Source organism: Pongo pygmaeus, chromosome 10, assembly GCF_028885625.2.
Source record: "Pongo pygmaeus isolate AG05252 chromosome 10, NHGRI_mPonPyg2-v2.0_pri, whole genome shotgun sequence".
Lineage (NCBI taxonomy): Eukaryota > Metazoa > Chordata > Mammalia > Primates > Hominidae > Pongo > Pongo pygmaeus.
Genome location: NC_072383.2, coordinates 123,940,196 through 123,955,526, shown reverse-complemented (window position 1 = coordinate 123,955,526; position 15,331 = coordinate 123,940,196). Strand labels below are relative to the sequence as shown.

Below are 15,331 nucleotides of genomic sequence, written 5' to 3'. Positions count from 1 at the left end.
CCCAAGATGACAGGCAAATTGATCAAAAAGGAAGATGAGGCTACTTCGGACCCTGTGTAAATGACACCGGTGCAAACAGCAAGGCTGACACCTCCTCCCCCAATACTTTTCCCCCTGAAATATGCAGACCCTCTCAGCAGCTCAGCCCATAAATTTAAGAGAGAAACACTTAACTGGGCTGGGCATGGGGGATGGTGGGTGGAGAGATAAAAAAATATCAAAGAAATAAAATTTCCATGATAAATTCATAGTGCTTTTTAGACAGTTTTCCATTAGAAACAAATGTGTTTGTGCTAAGTGCTACAGAGGCATAGACCAGAGAACTTAGAGGGTGCTCCTATTGTAAGATCAAAGCTCCTAGAATCTGGAGAAATGCCATGAGTAGATGGGCTGGCATTCCAAGACCTCTGAGAATTATCCACAGCCAGAACCACCAGGCACAGAAACTTGGGAAGCACTGGCTGGGACCTGCCCTCAAGAAGCTACTCTTGGGCAAGAGGTCTGGATTCTAAGAACAAGTCCCCTTCTCCCACCATCTCCTGACTGCCCCCAGGCTCCGCATTTCTCTGTTAACTCAATCTCCTCAGATGTCAGTTCTTTCTTCTGCCATCATGCAATCATACCCTCACTTTCCTTAAATGTCTAGAGATCCTCAGTGGGTGCTGATCCTTACCCAGTATTCCTGGTGGGTGGGATGGACATCTGCAAATCTTTCTGAACACCCTTTCTATGCCTGAAGAATCCCCCATTTCATGAGGCAGAGGAAATTCACTAGCTACACCTTGCTATATGCGTGCCATGGAATACTAGCCAGCAATTCAAAAAAAATAAGGTAGTTCTATATGTACCTGGAAGATGGAGATGAATACTGAAAAGACAAGGGGTATACGTATAAAAATAAACTTAAAACAATGGTATACTACAGACTTCCTACAGGAAAAAATACACGGCAAACCAACAACTGATTACCTCTTGAGAGAATATGAAATTGATCAAAAAGGACTTCAGGCTTATCTATAATATTTCTAAAGCCATTTTTATATATTTGAAAGGGTTACATTTATGCATTCAGCAAATTGCTTTTATTTTCCTCCTGGCACCCAGAAAAACTACATGTCCCCAGCCCCCACCTTAGAAGGCAGAATGAAATCACACACACAAACTCTATTAAGACAAGTGTGGTTATAACACTGGTGGTTCAAGTCCTTTCTCCAAATGCAATCCTACTTTCTGCCGAGGGATTTACCACAAACTAACAACTTTGTGCCCGGTATCCATTCTTTCCTTCTTCCATGGTAACAGAAACCCTGATCTTTAGCTAAAATAAAGACTGAATTTCTCAAGTTCTCTTGCAGCAAGATGTGGCCATGTGACTTAGTCTTCACCAATGCAACGCATGAGGCAGCACCATGGGGCTGCTTCTAGGACTCTTCCTTAAAGGACAGTTGATGCGTATCCTCTGCCCTTTTTTTAATCTATACCTTCATCCTGGTGCCTGGGATGGAGATGAGATGGCTGCACCTGCAGCTGCCGTTTTGAGCCATGAGGACAAAACTCACAACCTTGTAATGGTAGAAAGGAGGGAGAGCCCATGAGTACTTCATGGAACAGATTCAGCCTAACAGTCCTGGGCTACATAACTTCAAAATCTTACTGGAAACTTCTGCTTTTTAAGCCACCACTATTTTAAGTCTCTTCACTCACTGATGAACCCAGTCTGAACAGAAATACACAGCACATCAAATCTAGGCTTCCTTGTTCCCCCAGAGATGCCCCAAGCATCATCCTTAATGTGTCACTTGAGCTCCCTGTATCACAGCCCCCCACAACCCACAAACCATGGCAGCAAACTCAGAGAATTTCCACCTGCTCCAACAGGGACCCAGAAACCCTAAGAGCTGAGCTCACAACTTAAATATCAGCATTACCGTAGCTAAGATATCCAACGCATTCTTGGTTTCCTCCCCCTCTCTCTCTCCCCTCCTTTTCCATCAGCCCTGCAAGCATCACCCCTTCATTTCCTCATTGAGGTCAGTAAGGTTAACCACTGGCATGGGTCCCCACGCCTTCCTGCACACTTGTAAAACTATGCAAAAGTGTATACGATGCTGTGTGTGTGCCAGTTTCAGGGGCAGCAAACAGCAGTGATTAAGAGCCAAACTCCATCACTACCGCTATGTGCTGCCTCTGAAACAGCACACACACCTGTTTCATGGCAATCCTCTTATTTATACAATATAGACTATAATATGTATACATATTTATACAATTGTATAAATATGGCAATCCTCTTATTTATACAATACAATAAGAATCCTCTTATTTATACAAAATAGAAATCCTCTTATTTATACAATCCCAGAAGTGGGATTGCTGGGTCAAAGACCAGATACTACTCTAATCCATGCTGGCAGATTATCTTCCAAGTATTCGTCCTCAACCAAAGCAACCAAAATATGTGTGAAGTCACTGGGCTGGGGTTTCAGAGGTCACACACATAATAAAGAAGCACGAGGAGCTTTGGAAGCAGCTCAAAGGGCAGCCTCCAGGGGTGGGAGGGAGGCAGCATCAGCTCCTTTCCTGGCATAGGGACCCCAGAGGCATCAATCACATGTGAGTGCTCTCCAGACCTGCGGGTTCTCCCCACCCTACTTGGGTAGTAGTTTTTCTTCCTTCTGATGCAAGCATCCATATTTTCCTTTGGGAAATAACCTCTGCTCCTCTCTGGCAACGTGGTTCTAATTCCAGTTCCAGAAATGAGCTTCTGACTTAAGTGTGGTCGATTAGACTCCATCCCCACAGTCCCAGTCCCTGGCTGAGGGGTCAGCACATGACCCGAGTTACTCCAGTAAAAGTCAGTCCTGGGGTTCTTACTAGGATGACTAGGAAAGAAACATTCTATTTCCGCTGGTTGGAGGACAGGCTGGAGCCAACTGTGGCCAGCTTTGCCACCAGAAGGGGGGAGGCTGTCTGAGAATTAAGTCAACACAGAGAGAAAAAAGAACTAAGAGACCAAGTGGCAGACAGAGCAGAATCCCCCATTAGGAGATAGTTAAGCCCCTGGACCCAGCCATACCTGAAGCCATTTCCCTCTTCAATTTCCCAGCTCCAAGGATGCCTACATTCCCATTTCTGTCCCTTACAACTAAGAGAATTCAGACTAAAATAGTGACATACCCTTGCATTGGCACATCATCTCCATTACAGCATCACATTGGAAACTTAAAATATCATAAGCCTGGATGTCACAGATTAAAGACAAAGAAGGCTAGATCCATCTTTTAACCCAATATGAAGAAACACAAGGTTATAAGAGATCCATGGATTGGAATCACGCTGAGTATAAAATCACTGATCAGTTCCCTCCACAGCCTCCCTACAAGGGGGCTTCTGTGCTGTGAGCCACTGAGCTTTGCCTACAGAGTAAAAAATATCTCACACACACGTGCTACTATTTTTTAAATGTTACATAAATCTACTGTAATTACCAAAACCTACTCATTCAAAAGCATTACTAAGTTGATGGCAACTTTCGATCAATCTGTTTTTCTTTTTCCACTGAGAGTTACCAAACCCACAATTCTTCTCATTCCAAGGAGCTGGATAATTTTTTTTGACATTAAAAATGATGGCTTGTTTTTGAACACTGTCAGTGTCCTATAAACATACATTCACAGAGCATTCCCTACTTGAACATTTAAGGCAAATTTTGTCTTTAAAAGGACCAGACCAGAGAGTAGATAGGTTATTTAGGCTTTGCAGGCCATATGATACCTGTCATAACTACTTAATTCTGTCATTGTTGTACAAAAGTAGCTGCAGACAATATGTAAACAAATAGGCACAGCTGTGTTCCAATAAAACTTTATTTAAAAAACAAGTAGAGGGCCAAATTTGGTGCATGGCCCATGGCTTGCTGATGCCTGGATTAAAGGGTACAGAAAATAACAAGCAACAAGTCAGGAGCCAAGGCCGGCAAAGGGTCAAACAGAATTTACACATCTCTAAAATGTCCTGGAAGTTGATGGAGGAAGTAAAATTTGATTGACACACACCTTTTCACATACACCTCTCCTAAATAAAACAAAAACACCTGTACTAGCAAATGAACAATCAACTGTGCCAGAATCATCACATCAGGCACAGAGGAAGAATGTTTTTCTTCGAATCTTAGCGATTTCCATGGACACACAGAGGGGAATAACATACCCTGGGGCCTACAGGAGGGTGGAGGGTGGGAGGAGGGATAGGATCAGGAAAAAATAACTAATGGATACTAGATTTAATACTTAGGTGATGAAATAATCTGTACAACAAACCCCCACGACACAAGTTTACCTACATAACAAACCTGCACGTGTACCCCTGAACTTAAAATAAAAGTTAATTAAAAATAAAAATCTTAGTGATTTCAGCAGGAAAAATGAATACCAAACTGAGTCTGACAGATCACAAGTCAAATCCTAACTCTGCTCTTTCCAGCTATGTTTCTCCTGGGGCAAGAAGCATAACTGAGCCCTGGTCACGTCAAGCATCATTATTAAGATCATCAGCATTATACTAACAATATTCATCATTGCCACTCTTTACTGAGCACTTACTATATGCCAGTAAACATTCCACAGCTATCATCTCATGACCCCTCTTAACTTTATTCTCCTTAATGATGTTTTGGTTTTTTTTTTTTGTGATGCAGTCTTGCTCTGTCACCCAGGCTGGAGTGCAGTGGCATGATCTCGGCTCACTGCAACTCTGCCTCCCGGGCTCAAGCGATTCCCCTGCCTCAGCCTCCTGAGTAGCTGGGGCCACAGGCATGTACCACCATGCCCAGCTAGTTTTTTGTATTTTCAGTAGCAATGGGGCTTCGCTATGTTGGCCAGGTTGGTCTCGAACTCCTGGCCTAATGTGATCCACCTCGGCCTCCCAAAGTGCTGGGATTACAGGCATGAGCCACCGTGCCCAGCCATTAATGATGTATAAATATCTCCATCTTACAGATGCAAAAATGCAGGCCATTCTCCACTGGGACTCTTGGGAAGATCAAACAAAAGGCAAAGGCCCAACTCACAGATGAAGTTCTGTTGTTCATCACTAAGAAATATTGATTTGGTTCCAATTCCAAGTACAGTAATGAGCACATAGTAGACACTCAATAAATATCTACTAAATGAACCCAATTCATCAGCAAATCTTGTGGCTCAAATTTCAGAATACACTCCACATCTCACTACCTCTTACCTCCTCTGCAGCAACCACTCAGTCCAAGCAGCCATTGTCACTTGCCTGGACTACTGCCTGGACTACTGCAGTAGCCTCTCAGGGCTTCTGCTCCTGTGAGTCACAGCAGATCCCTCCTCGGCTCTAACCTGCCAACAGCTCCCATCTCACTCAGAGTAAAACTCAAAGTTCTAACCAAAGACTAGTTTGGTTAGAACTTTCACTGCGCTGGCCTCCTTTCCTCTTGCTGTTCTCTTACTCGTTCAGCCCAAAGAGTGAGGGAACAGCTCTCACTGGCCTCCCTTCCTTCCCTCGACTCTGCCAAGCACATTCCCACCTCAGGGCCTTTGCACCTGCTGTTCCCTCTGCCTGGAACACTCTTCCCAAGATAGCCACCTGGCCTCCTCCCTTACCCCTTTAGGTCTTTGTTCAGATGCCACCTTCCTGACTCTGCTGTATAAAACTGCAAACCCAGCCGGGCGCAGTGGCTCACGTCTGTAATACAGCACTTTGGGAGGCCAAGGTGCGTGGATTACCTGAGGTCAGGAGTTCGAGACCAGCCTGGGCAACACAGTGAAACTCCATCTCTACTAAAAATATAAAAATTAGCCAGGCATGGTATTGAGCGCCTGTAATCACTGCTACTTGGGAGGCTGAGGCAGGAGAATCGCTTGAACCCGGGAGGCAGAGGTTGCAGTGAGCCAAGATCACTCCACTGCACTCCAGCCTGGGCAACAACAGTAAAACTCCATCTCAAAAAAAAAAAAAAACCCCGCAAGCCCTCCTCCCCAGCGCTCCATCTCTGCTCCCCCACTCCATTTCTCCACAGCACTGACCACCAGGTAATGCACAGTGTGTTTAGTTATTTATTGTGTTCAGTATCCGTCTCTCTCCACCTTAATGCTTACCACAAAGACAGGGTTTTTTGCCTGTCTTCTTCCTGCTGATATCCCCAGCACCACGGACAGGGGCTGGCACAGTGCAGGTGCACAATAAAAATGTCTTGGAACAGACAAAGGCAAGAAGGCAGGGAGGATATGAAATGAAGGGAGGTCTCCAGGAACAAGGCCGGCCAGAGTGAGTTCAGAGCCCATTTTACAGAAAGGGAAACTGAGTCTCAGGTCAAGAGGCGAGGCCAACACTGCCCAGAATTCCCAATTTCTTGAGAAAAACCAGAAACCCCTATGGTGATATTGACAGCTCCCAATTTTTAAATGCCGGCAACCAATAAGAAAAGTCTGCAGGCCAGATATGGCCCAGAGGCAGTCAGCAGCCCTCCACCAGCCTGGAAAAGTTCTGATTGGCTGCTGCTTAGAGACAAGTTTTCTAGCAAAATAACATTTTCCATCTACACCATGCCTCCCCCTTCCCTCCCCTTGTCCAACCTACAGACTCGCAGAAAACAGGTTCCCCTCCCACCCGGCCCTCCCACCTCTGCCATCTCTCTGCCCAGGTGCCCCCCAACCCCACTGACCTGGCCCCCTCTGCTCGCCAGGAATGCTTGCAGCCTGCAGCAGCAGATGGCACAACTACAGAAAGGAAAAATACCAAGCCAAAGACATAAATACGTCGGCAGAGTACACAACACGGAGAGGACCCAGCAAACAAAGAGCCGCAGACTCCGGGAGCCAGGAGATGAGGTGCTGCCAGCCTCCCTTCCAGAGTTCCAAAAACAAAGCCAAGACCCCTTGGAAGGCCCAGGGAGTCACCCCAGGTGTGCCGGCTGCAGCCACGGCAGTATTTTCATGTGTCCATTTGCTGTGATGTGTTGAGAGCCCCGGCAGGAGGCATTCAGGACACAAAGCAGACATTTGAGGCATGATTTACTGAGTCACCCCTCCCGGGCACTGCATCCCGGACTCGGAGGCGCGGCCACGATGAGTGAGACCCCCCCCCGCCAACGGGTTAATTCAGACCAGGCTCGGAGCACCCAGTGACTCTATCACCCTCAGTAATAAAATACAGCAAATCAAATTGGACTCTATTGATTTTTTATGTAACTATTTTGGGGCTGAAGCATAAGGAGAGGGTATTGATCAGTTAAGAGTCAGGGTGTCAGGGAAGGGAGACAGGAGCACCCTGGCTGCAGAACCAGCTGATTTAGCCAAGGGAAGTCACTGGAATTCAACTCCAAAGAACCCAGGCTTCTTTCTCTCCTGCCCCCAGCCGGCAGAGAATGGGCATTGAGAGTCCATTCTGCCCTGAATGGGAAGATGGAAAGCCACGCAGCTGGTGGAGCAGGAAAGCGATGACCAGCTCCTCTGAGCTCCTCTGCTTCATCTCTCCCCATGGCTCCTGACATTGAAGTTCAGATTTCTTTGTCCACTGCTTTACTGTTGTCTTGCTCTGCAAGAATGACAGAGTGTGGGATTTGTCTCTTTTGTTCTCTGCTGTGTCCCAAGTGCTTAGCACTGATTTATACCTCTGTTCAATGAATGAATGAATGAATGAATGAGCTGGTTGCCATTTCTTGAGCACTTGCTGTGTGCCAGGCACTCTGCAAAGAACCTTGCAAGGATTCACATGCCTTCTGCCCGGAACCCCCTTCTCTCAGTTGGCTCTTTCTGGTCATTAAGGTCTCAAATTAGAAAACTGCCACCTCCTCTAAGAAGTCTTCCTGGATCGCACAGTCACTCTTCATCATATCGCCTTGCACTGACCATGAAAAACACAAATTAATGTCTGGGATTTTCCTGTGGGTGTATTTATAAGCTTCTTATTTGTCTCCTCATCATCACCCAACCTGCCCTAGAACACAAGCCCCGGAGATCACAGGCACCCAGGCCTGAGGGCAGGGAAACTGAGGCAAAACTCCAGGACAAGAAGGCACCATCAGGGCAGAAGTCATGAGCTCTGGGGAGGAGACCCTACCCTGCCCTTCATGGACTGACTTATCTTGAATCAGTCCCTAGGTTCCTCTGAGCCTCAGTGTCCCCATCTGAGGACACATCCTACCCCTCACTCAACAGTTGCCCAAGAATCTCATGAAATCCTGAGTGAGAAACCACTTGGCAGACGGCTGATGGTTCATGATTCTTCTCTTTGCAGCTGTGATGGTTGCAGCACGTGTCCTCAGTCAGCCCTTCCTTTCTTGCCTCCTTCCCTGTCCTGGGACTCGTGCCCTGTGCTAACAGCCTCACGCATCAGCACGCCATTGTTGTTTACAAACCTCTTTCTTGCTGGAGTACCCAGCCTTGTAATGAGAACAGCCAGGGAAAATTTCGGCGCCCATTTTACAGATGGGAAAACTGAGTCTCACAGAGGCCAAGGGGCTAAACCAGTATTCCAAGATCTCCCAATTTATTGAGCAAAGCCAGAAACTGGATTGTGACACTGACATCTCCGAATTTGTAAATGCTGGTGACTAACAAGAGAACTTTGCAGCCATCCACCCTCCAGGGGCCTCCCACATCTGCTGTTTCCACAAACGCCAAGTCCCTCCTGCCAAAGCAGGCCGGGGCTCCCGAATGAGGAGGTGGACTTTAGAAGGGACAGGTTTCAGCCAGACATGGTGGCTCAACACCTATAATCCCAGCACTTTGAGAGACCAAGGCAAGAGAATGGCTTGAGCCCGGGAGTCTGAGGCTGCAGTGTGCTATGACTGCACCAATGCACTCCAGCCTGGAAACAGAGCAAGACCTCATTTCTAAAGTAAGTGGGGGTCGGGAGAGGGGCAAAATTCTCCAAACTGTGTTTCTCACAAAAAACCCAACTCTCCCCTTGACTCAAGACACATCCCTTAATCCCTTGGGTGCAAATCAGCCTCAAAATCCAATAAATTGCACCAAAATTTCAGTGCCCATGAACTGAATGTAGTAGCTAAGAGAACCAACTCTGGGACAGACGCACCAGGGTTCACACTTGCACCCCATCACTTATTGGCTGTGTGACTTTGCAAACCTCACATTGCCTCTCTGGGCCTCAGTTTGCGTATCTGTAAAATGGGGCAAATAGAAGTCCCTACCCCATTAGGGTTGTTGAAAAATCCGTGAAGTAAAATCTACGAAGCGCTAAGCACACACAGTGCGCCCTACAGCAGGGTTAGTTATTGTGTTACTACTAATTCTGGGGCACATGATTCTTCTCTTTGCAGCTGTGATGGCTGCAGCACGTGTCCCCAATCACCCCTTCCTTTCTTGCCTCCTTTCCTCTCCTGGGACCCATGTCCTGTGCTAACAGCCTCACGCATCAGCACGCCATTGTTGTTTATGAAACTCTTTCTTGCTGAAGTCCCCAGCCTTGTAATGAGAACAGCCAGGGAGAATTTCAGGGCCCATTTTACAGATGGGAAAACTGAGTCTCACAGAGGCCAAAGGGATAAACCAGTATTCCAGTGCATGAGACCAAAATTCGGCCTGCCAAAGTCTTGCCCTTCAACATAGCCATCTAATCGCTCAGGAGCACAGAATTCGAAAGGACTCCCAGTTGCCTACAGAGCTGACTCTGATATGTTTGATTTCTACGGCTCTAAGCCTTAGTTTGCGTTAATACATTTATTTGTTGCAAAGAGAGAGGGAACAGAAAGGAAGTGAAAGACCTGGTAAAGGCTAGCACATCAAAGGAGCTTAACGACTATCCACCACCTTGGAGTATAAGCCCGGCTGGTTCAGAGGCCGGGCCACACCATTCCGCACAAGGCTAGAGAGTGAAATTTGGTTGTGTGAGGTGCTGGGTAAGACACAGACCAGTGCCTGGGCTGGAATCCTAATCCTGTGTGACCCCAGCCAAGTTACTTAGCATCTCTGGACCTCCAGATCCTCCCTTGTAAACTAGGAATAATGAGAGTGTCCACTTGCCAGAGTGGTGAGCATCCCATCGAGTTCATGCAGGGAAAGGCCTGGATGCTGCCTGCAGCACAGGAAGAAGCACCTGCTTTCATCACCACCCCTTCCCCATCACCATCACCACCCCTTCCCCATCACCACCCCTTCCCCATCACCATCACCACCCCTTCCCCATCACCATCACCATCTCTTCCCCATCACCATCACCACCCCTTCCCCATCACCATCACCACCCCTTCCCCATCACCATCACCACCCCTTCCCCATCACCATCACCACCCCTTCCCCATCACCATCACCACCCCTTCACCATCCCCATCACCACCCCTTTCCCATCCCCATCACCATCCCTTTCCCATCCCCATCACCACCCCTTCCCCATCACCACCCCTTTCCCATCCCCATCACCACCTCTTTCCCATCACCATCACCACTAAGACTTGCTCTCTAACTTTCGGATTTGACAATGGCTGTCTTGGCCAGGCCAGGCGGCTGTCATTCTCATGACCTTGGGATCCTTGAATGGAGTCATAGTTCCCTAAAGGACTGTACAGTAGAACTCCTCTACCAAAGGAGCTCCCAGGTACAGGGTTAGAAAGTTGTAGGTGAGGAGTTAAGGAGAGGGGAACCCATGCCTCCAATTCACTGTGTGACCCTGAACAAGTGGTCCCTGTGCCCAAGTCTCCTTCCCATCTGCCAGGGGGCTGCTGAAGGAGGGGCTCTGAGGCACCTTCTTGCTCTAGAAGTCAACCCACCTACTCTGCTGAAGAGTTGGCAGCACCCCCGTCACCCACGGTACCAGGGTGCCTCCATCTCGCCACAGTGATGGGCGGTGATGCATTGCTGAATCCCTTGGCTTCAGGGGAAATGGACCCCCTTCATCCCCATTCAAATTGAGACACAGGAGAGAAGAAAGGAGCCACCCAGCCGCATAGAGCTGGGAGACGCATCTGGGAACAAGGCCCCTGAAAGGGCTTTGCTGGCCCAGAGACCACCCCCACCCCAGACTCCCAGCCAACAAATGAGGGGTTTATTTTGCTCCCTTGGATCAAGGCAACCACCGTGCTCATTGTTGGCTCTGAGTGCAGTAGCTCATGCAGAAGCCCCACGCCTCCCCAACTCCCTGCATCCGGTGGGAGGAGAGGGGATGAAATGATTTACTCTGGGAACCTCCACTGTGCAGCCATTAAATCGCTGGGGAAGGCGACGACATTTGCATACCACTCCCCACCACTTCCCAATGCCACCTCTCTGAAGGGCAGCGCCACACACAGGCGCCCCCCCCCCCATCACTATTGTAATGAGAAAGAAATATACCACATGCCACACCAAGGTGCCAGGCAGGAGGAAGAGGGCCTCTGCCCTGAAAGCCAAAGCTCCCCCCTGCCACTACGTGGCCCCTCTGTCGTGGGGCAGGTAGGGGGTGCTCCACCCAACCTGATTTCATAGACCCTAGACCCCCGTGCATAATGAGTCAACGAAGCAAGGTTCGTTCATTTTCCTCAGCAGGGACTGTAACTGCACCGCTAATTTGCAAAACCATAGCATGCACAAAAGTGGCTCGAATAATAGGGGCCCCCAGTCGCTAAGCTGGGGGATTTGTGCTGACTCTTACCAAGTACCGTTCCATATGTTTAAGCACTTGCAAGGCTGAAAGAAGTACACCCACCCTACTCTTTACCATGGCAGCTACCCACGCAGGAAGGGGGGTGGGGGACAAAGAAGCCAGTCCCTGCGTGTGTGTGATGGGAGACAGCGTGCGCATCTTTGCCTCTGAACTCTTCCAGCCCCTCTTCCAGCCCCTCAGCCAAATGGGGTCGGTAAACCATGGCAGAAATCATCCAGAAAATCCAACCAGCTCTGAAGGAAGCTCTGGTTAATTCCTCTGAACCTCTCAAAACCAAGTGTAGGCAGCTAAGTATCTTTCAGGAATTTCTTTTTTTTTTTTTTTTTTTTTTGCCATCCCTCCTAACTAGTGCTAAATATAGAGTTATCAAACTGTCGTCTCTTTATGTCCCTGGTGGGGACCAGTTAAAGACTTGCATATGCTTCCAGGGACGGGGCGATGGCACTGGGGGCTCTGCCCGGATGGCATTTGTCGGAACGAGCTGCCCTGCTGAGACTCTCCCAAAGAGCAGCAGGGGAGCAGGCAAAGAGCCGGCCAGCAGCAGGTTTCAGTGGGAGCTCACCTTCCCTCCCAAGATGGGGCCTTCTAGAGCCAGGTACAGGCTCTTCTGTTGCTGGGGGAGAGGGCGGGGGGGCGGGGGTGGGGGGGTGGTAGTGGGGCCATCCTATTCTCTTACAAAGCATTATGAAGGCAGCTTCTCTGAGAGACTTCCGATATTCACTTATAAGCACATCCAGGCAAACGCTGACCCCCGTGGAGAAACAAAATAGAGACAAAACTGCAATTTTCAAGTCCGAGGGACTGTGCACTTTTGCAAACAGGTCCCAGGGCTTCAGCTAAGAGAAAACAGCCTCGGCCCCAGCAGCAGCCCCTCTCGTGGACTGCAGAGGAATGCCGAAAGCAAAACAGCTATCATAGCTGCTCCTTAGCCAAGCAAGCAAGATTCATCCACGTTAAGCCCAATGCCATTCTCTAGGCTGAACCAAAGCCGAACGCTGACGGAGATCTCCAATAGAAGGTTTTCTTCAAGTCGAAGGTGTTGGTAAATATTTTGGGTCACTTAAGGGCATCTCAAAGGAAGCCGACACTGACTTTTTCCATGCAAATAAAATACATCGAACATCAAGTTGACAGACCAGGTTTGCTCCTAACTGCAACCTTACCAAGACAGTGAAAGCCGAAAAGTTATAGTTGTATTTTTCTACTGCATTCTGCCTGTCTGTGCGGTTTGTTTGTTAAGAAAATGGGGAGAGATTTTCTTAAGCAAAAGCTACCTGTTCCCAAATCATGGGTTTTGATTTTAAAAGGTTTGGAGAACTGAGATTTCAAAAGCACATGAGGGCTGCTCGTGACTGTTCCCGGGGTTCATCTGAGCCTTTAGGATTTTCTCCACTGCTTGCATGGGGTGGGGGGAGGGGAGGAATTGTCATTTTAGGATACGCTTTCTATAGAACCAACATGTAGCCACACCAAGCTGGGTAGAAAGCTTTCCAAACTCCAGCGAAGACAGACAATACCTGACTATTTTGCTTTTCCCACTCACTAGGATTAGGCGACAGCTGAGCTGGTTCAGCAGGGAGTCCAGCTCCCCGGTGCCCAGGCAATGGCTCTGGACAGCACCGCGTTCCAGGCTCCCCGGCGCGTCCTGAACTGCTTGGCCGCCGCTACCCTCTCCCGCCCGCCTTGGGGTCAGCGCGCTGGGGTAGCCCGCGTTTGCAGGAGGCGCGCAGCGGGCTGCTCTTTGGCCAAGAGGAGGCCATTTGGCGAGGGTGGGTAGCTTGGGGAGGGCGATGTGAAAGCAGGGGAGGGCCGCGGGGCGTGGGGTGGGGCTGCGGACAAGCCAGACAGCGCCGGCCGAGACATCTCCGGGGCCCGCAGGTGTCCCGGGAACGCACCACTGTGCGACCGCGGGCAGCAAGGCACTGGAGAAGGGCTGCGTCAACGCCCCCACCCAGCAAAATCCCCGGAGGAACTGGGACCTGGGGGGGATTTGGCCCAAGGCAGGGCGGGGAGGGGGCTCGATTCCTGCAGTCGCGTCCCCACCCGCCTCGAGAGGCTGAGTGCCCCGGTCTGTGGCCCCCGTGCTTCCCGAAAGGATCCGCAAGGAAGCTAAGGGTTTGGGGGAGAAGGCAGGCGGGCTCTCCCCAGGCGCTAGGCAAAGGGGAACGCGCCCGGGGCTCCTGGGTTCCCAGGGTCTCCCCAGGTCTGTCCAAGTCCGGGAGATGCGCGCTGCCAGGGACTTGAGAAGGAAGCAGCCGCCCGTTCAGCCAACTTTGTGCGCCGCGGCCGGGGTCGGGGATGGGGTCCGGGGACGCGTTACCTGGGCACCGGAGCGCAGTCAGCGCCAGCAGGAGCCCGAGCGGCGGCGCCCGGCCCGGGGGCGGCATGGTCCTCGGCGCGCGGTGGGCGCGGCGCGGGGCTGCTCCTCTCGCGCGCCCGGCCCGGCCCGCGGCTCCCGGAGCAGCCCCCGGCGGCTACGCCCGGGCGCCGGGCATGGCTCGCTCCCAGCGCGCCGCTCCTCCCCAGACGCAGGCGCCGGCGCTGGCGGCGCTTCCTCGGCTGCGCCTCTGCGCGCTCTCCTGGGCTCGGCCGTGCGTGGCTGGGGAGCTGGGGCGGCCGAGGCTCAGCGCCCCGCGCCCTGGCCGGCTGCCCCGCACTTGGCCCGAGTTGCGCGGCCCCCGCCGCCGCCGCCGCCGCCGCGGCTCCTGCGCCCCAGCGCCCGTCCCATCCCGGTCGCGCCGCCGCCGCCGCCGCCTCTGCCAGCGCCAGCTGCCGGCCGCCCCTCGAGCCAGCGAGAGAGTGAGCGAGCGAGCGAGCGCCGGGGGGAGGAGGAGGAGGAGGAGGAGTAGGAGGAGGAGGAGGAGGAGAGGAGCGGAGGGCGGGGCCGCGGCCGGGGGAGGGGCCGCCCGGGAGCCGGGGCACAGGCGGCAGCCCGGCCAGTAGGCGGCGGGACGCGCCACTGCTCGGCGGCCCGGGGGAGGGCGCCCGGCCGGGAGGCTCGGGGAGCCTGCCGGGGGTCGCGGGCGCTCGCGGGTACAGGGGCTGCGGGAGGGGTGCGGAGTGCGGAGAGGGGATGCCGAGTGCAGAGAGGGGATGCCCAGCTAGATCTGGCGTCTTGGGGCGCAGCGGTAGGAGTTGCCAAGGTCGAGGGGTGAGGAGGCCAGCGGAGGGTCACCGGGATGGGGCAGCGACCTCTGGAGAGGTGGTGTCTGCCGGGGCCAGAGACTGCGAGACTGAGCGCGGACAGGAGGTCCCGGGTTAAATGTGGCACAGCTAGGGAGTACCTGTGGGAGAGGGGAGAGGAGAGGGGGGAGGGCCTCCGGGAGGCCGAGGCTGTGTGCGGAGCCTCTGCACGGCACCGGGATGGGGGCTAGGGGCGCGCAGGCTGGGTGCGGTCACCTGAAACACAGCGAAGGCGGCCTGGGGATGGCCACCCGGGTGAGGCAGGGTCCCTTATTTACCCAGGCTAGAGGATGCGTCTTCCCATTTCGCGCAGGCCCTAGGAGCACGCGGAGGCAGCCAGGAGTTCTCCTAGAAAGGGCAGATTCCCTGACGGTCCCGGGAATGAGTTCCCAGCGCAGGGTCAGGCAGTGACGGCGCGGAGGTGTTGCGCAGGGCCGGTACTGGGTGGTCGAATTCTTCCATCCAGGGGCAGGGACGCAGCCAGAGTGCGGAGGGAGGTCACAGGTCACACGGAGCCCCA

At 51.7% G+C, this 15,331-nt stretch overlaps 1 protein-coding gene across 2 annotated transcripts in view; it reads right to left on the bottom strand.

The window, feature by feature from the left end:
• The window catches only part of TMEM132B (transmembrane protein 132B), a 522,146-nt gene that overhangs the window by 472,462 nt on the left and 34,353 nt on the right, over positions 1-15,331 (bottom strand). The window contains exon 1 of one of the 2 annotated variants that reach the window (XM_054444268.2): positions 13,949-14,051. The exons of the other annotated variant lie outside the window; for it this stretch is intronic. Within the exon in view, the coding sequence (XP_054300243.1) occupies positions 13,949-14,015 (67 nt within the window). The 5' untranslated portion in view covers positions 14,016-14,051. Of the gene's footprint in view, positions 1-13,948; positions 14,052-15,331 lie in introns of those variants that run through there. 2 annotated transcript variants of the gene reach the window in all.